The 4,526-nt window shown below is 44.9% G+C and overlaps 1 protein-coding gene across 1 annotated transcript; it reads right to left on the bottom strand.

The window, feature by feature from the left end:
* Positions 1-3,706: 3,706 nt before the first annotated feature.
* LOC119429613 (DNA-directed RNA polymerase I subunit RPA12) lies at positions 3,707-4,149 on the bottom strand (the record flags this gene model as incomplete). Its single annotated transcript, XM_037697211.1, is given in 2 exon segments — positions 3,707-3,967; positions 4,040-4,149. Coding segments are annotated over 2 exon segments (135 nt in total), but the record flags the coding sequence as incomplete, so codon positions are not given.
* Between the last annotated feature and the right edge of the window lie 377 nt (positions 4,150-4,526).

Genomic DNA, 4,526 nt, shown 5'->3' with positions numbered 1-4,526 from the left:
CTCAAAGGGCAGAGAACCCTGATCATCAGCTCCATCTTCTACCTTGTATCTCTAGTCGAGTCGTGGAGTCAACAGGTCCAGGAGAGGAACCCAGACCTCTGTCTCTCCAGGTCCTCCTGGGGGACCCCAACTGTTCCCAGACCAGAGAAGATACACAATCCCTTGAGAAAGTTCTGGGTCTGACCCGAGGCCTCTTCCCAGTGTGACATGCCCAGAAAACCTCCAAAAGGAGGTGTCCAGGAGGCACTGATCAGATGAACCTCCTCAGATGCAGAGGAGCAGCTCTACTCCAAACTCCCCCTGGATGATGAAGCTCCTCACCCTGTCTCTAAGGCTGAGCCTTAGACCTTAAACGTATCGGGCCTGGTGTATGGACATATGGTGGGTGCTGTGGGTCATTTTCCTGTTTCAATTTTAATGCTAGTCTCTCTTCATGTTGCAGGTGGAGCCTGTAGATAGCTTGCTGGAGCAGGGTGAAGGGTCCCTATCATGATGCAGCAGACTGCGTTGAGCTTGGGGTCTCTGTTTAGCACATGCAGATCTGCACCAAGCAGGAGCACAGTATTCAGCTGTGGAGTAGCACAAAGCTAAAACAGCAGTTCTCAGGGTCTAAGGATCTGTGCTCCAGTTAGTGTTAGCTAGTTTGGACAGGAGTGATAATCAGAAAGTTAGTTTTCTTTAAAGTATCTCTATATGTGGTTTAAGGCAACACCTCCAGGTTGGTAACACTTGTATCGATCCACATCCCCCTACCTGACTGACATAAGAGTCAGATGAAATGAGACATGAGCGTTCAGACTGAGGTCGCTCTCATAGACATCAGATATGGATCAGATTCAGGAACACATATGCAAAAGATCTGATTTGTTACATTGACTTGAAAAATCTGATCCGGGTTATTTGTAAAGTAAAAATCAAATCTGAGCAATTTCTGCCCTTTGAGTGAACATAGCCTACGTTAAACAGACCAGCTGACGACTAGTCTGAGCCGATCCAGGACCAGCTTGGGTTTCTGTCTTCATAAAACTTTTGCAGTTTCTACATTCACATCAGTTCTGCAAATGCACAATTATTTACATGAAATACTCATTATATCTCATTTTATATCACATCTTTTGCAAATACAAACAGAACCAGCAGCAATGATAGCACTTCCAGTGCAGGCAGGAAACACACAATACTCTGTCTTACTACGGCTGACTTTCATTCCTCTTCTTTCAAGTGCATACCTCCACCTCTCCAAGTTCTCTTCCGCCTGTTCCATGTTCTCACCACAGATCACAATGTCATCTGCAAACATCATCGTCCAGCAGTTCATACAAACTGTTTCATTAATTTATTTCCACTGCTGGGAGCTTCATGTGATAAAATGACTAAAAGAATGTTAAGTGTTGTATGTCGCTGCTGCTGCTTTTCATACTTACTACGTATGTATACATGTAAATAATCTTAGGGTTTCGTGTAAATAATGTTATCATGGTTGGCAGAGACTTCGGACCCAGAATGCAGAGTTTACAAAAAGAACTTAAATAAAACAAAGTGATTTAATGAACCAAGAAAAAGGCTGACATGGCAGCAACAAGTCAGACTGAACTCAAAGGAAACAACCGTAGCTGTGGCATGTATGCAACAATGCAGAACTGATTTATGTGTGGAGACGAAACAGTTTTAAAGGACTGGACCGAGGAGGAAGTTAGAGAAACCTGTGCTGAGTGGAGCAGGTGAGAGTGGATAAACTGAAGGATCTAACAAAGTTAAGTCAGGTCCTCTGTTTTCTCTTGCTCCGTGTGTCAGATGTTTAGTTACTCCTCTGCCTCCTTTAGTGGTTATGATACATGTAACAAATATAGTCTTATGGTAGCTTTGGAGAGGCTGTCTGAACTGGAAGCTTGTCTCCACACTGTCGTAAAACCAGTAGCTAGCCAGGTCCTCTTAGCCCTTAAAGTGTCAAACCCAAGGCCCGGGGGCCAAATGTGGCCCTCGTTGACAGCTTATCTGGCCCCCAGGATGATATGTGAAACATAAAATACTTCCATCTCTTGAATTTTTTCAGTAATCTTTGATTATGATGTCAAAAGCACAACAGAGAACATCAAATGAGACCAATCAAACTCTAGTTGAGGAACCTGTGACCAAGAAAAGATATTGGACATCTGATTTAATGTAGATTCTGAAATTGACCCCTAGTTTGAAAAAGGTTTTAATTTTGCCCCCACCCGTCAGTGCAGAGTCACTAAGAATGTCTCCTTTCAGCGGTCCTCCAGCAGACCCCGAGCAGCCGGGACCCCAGGCCAGCTGGGTGATGGTCCGGAGCAAGCGTAGTGCTAAGGCTAAGCCCCCAGTTCACCACCGGCCCGTTCACGTTTCTAATTGATTTTCCTCGCTCAGTGACACACCCGCTGAGAAGCAGACCCTGCAGCTCCATAGTCCAAAATGTGGCTTTAGGGACTCCAGCGGCCAGTTAAATGCATTCCGGGGGTCAGAGCGGGCGACATAGAATCTTATCTGAAACTGCTGACTAAGGCTAAATACAGTAAGATTGTTATTCACGTCGGCAACAATGACACCTGGTTACGTCAATCGGAGGTCACTAAAATGAATGTTGCTTCGGTGTGTGACTGTAAAAATTATATTGGACTCTTGCAGCATGGTGGTGTAGGTGGTAGAGCTGTTGTCTCTTAGCAAGAAGGTTGTCAGATCAAATCCTGGTCAGGGGCCTTTCTGGGTGAAGTTTGCAAGTTCTCTACGTGCATGCAAGTATGGACTGAAGAAGTCTTTTGGATGAAAGATGAAACGTTTCAACAAAAAGAAAACCATCCAGAGGAGCTGACTTAACTTTGTTGGATTAAGAAGAAAACCGTTCAGGTCCTCCAGATGCAGGAAGAGGGCCACCTGCATCATGAAGGACCTCACTCACCCAGCACACACACTTTTTGCCCCACTCCCCTCAGGAAGGAGTTTAAGGGGCATTAAGTGTAGAACCACTAGACTGAGGAACAGCTTCTACCCTGAGGCTGTTAAGACTCATGAATCTCTAACCAGAATAATCGCTGTGAAAAATCACATCATGTTGCTGCTGATCTGTTCCAATGTTGCTGCTGATCTGTTTCATGTTGCTGCTGATCTGTTTCAATTTTGCAGCTTATCTGTTTCATGTTGCTGCTGATCTGTTCCAATGTTGCTGCTGATCTGTTTCAATTTTGCAGCTGATCTGTTTCATGTTGCTGCTAATCCGTTTCATGTTACTGCTTATCTGTTTAAATGTTGCTGCTGATCGGTTTCAATGTTGCTGCTGATCTGTTTCAATGTTGCTGTGTTCATGCGTGCACATCTGCTCACAGACTCATGCTCGTGTTCGTGCTGCTGTTCGGTGATGTTTTTTTATTAGTGCTTAGTGAATTTTTATTTGATGTTTATCTTAGTTCATATCTTAGATCTCATTGTTGTTTTTCTTTGACATTTTATTGTTGGATGTAACTGGGACCCTGTGTACATAATCTCGTTCCACATGTACCACATGAGGTGGAACGACAATAACTCATCTCTGGCTCTGAACAATGTTGAGTTATAGTGAATGAGTTGAATAAAGTTTGACTCATCCGACTGCTTTGTTTCACTTAATGCGCCTTATAGTCTGAAAAATAAGGTAATCTTAACTTTCCACTTCCTGTCCACAAACTGCAGATCTTGACAAGTCAGATCCAGGATTTGTTGTCTCGTTTGTTTATTTAGATCTCAGCAGATTAAAAAAAAATCTCTAAAATGTTCTTTTACTTCAGACGTGAGCTGAAACTTGCAGCAGTTTTAACTAGAAAGCAGAAAACTTGAGAAGCTCTTCTGGACTGAAGGTCAAACTTCACCGCCGCCGCTTCTTCATTAAAATGTGAACGCTGACGGAGAACTGGAGACGTTCTGAAGCACCGACGCTCCACACGATCGCCCTCAGGAGTCCTCCTTCTCCTGAAACCTAAAACAAGAAGATCAGAACCATCATCAGAACCATCATCAGAACCGTCCACCCAGAGCAGAGGTGTCTCACCTGCAGTGGACACAGGTGAAGAAGACCGTTTGCCCTTCATCTGCAGATCTCATCTGGCGTGTGTGATAGATCATCCCTTCTTTGTTGCACCGTGAGCAGCGCCTGTCAATCTGCACGGAGCACAGGACCTCGTTAAAGGGACAGTTCAGCTGTTTTCAAGTGAGTTTCAGTGAAAAGGTGACAAACAGGCCTGGAGATGAACAGCACCCGAGCACCAGCTGTGGTTCTCTCTGCTGTTGGAGGGCGAAGGTTTTCAGGCTTCAACAGAACGGTCATGTGACACGATGTTACTGGAAACACTGAGGGACGCTCTGCTCTGTAGCACATGAACCCGTCAAGACTGGACTTGTTTAAAAACTACAGAACCTGTCTCGCTCGGACCTTCCTCATGAGCTCATAATGACCGGTCCAAGGAGGTCCAGTTCTACAGCGGGGCTCAGTGACCGGTCCAAGGAGGTCCAGTTCTACAGCGGGGCTCAGTGACCGG

The sequence above is a fragment of the Nematolebias whitei genome, unplaced genomic scaffold, assembly GCF_014905685.2.
Source record: "Nematolebias whitei isolate Nwh7 unplaced genomic scaffold, NemWhi1 Nwh_scaf_3760, whole genome shotgun sequence".
Lineage (NCBI taxonomy): Eukaryota > Metazoa > Chordata > Actinopteri > Cyprinodontiformes > Rivulidae > Nematolebias > Nematolebias whitei.
This window is presented reverse-complemented; position numbering and strand designations above follow the sequence as displayed.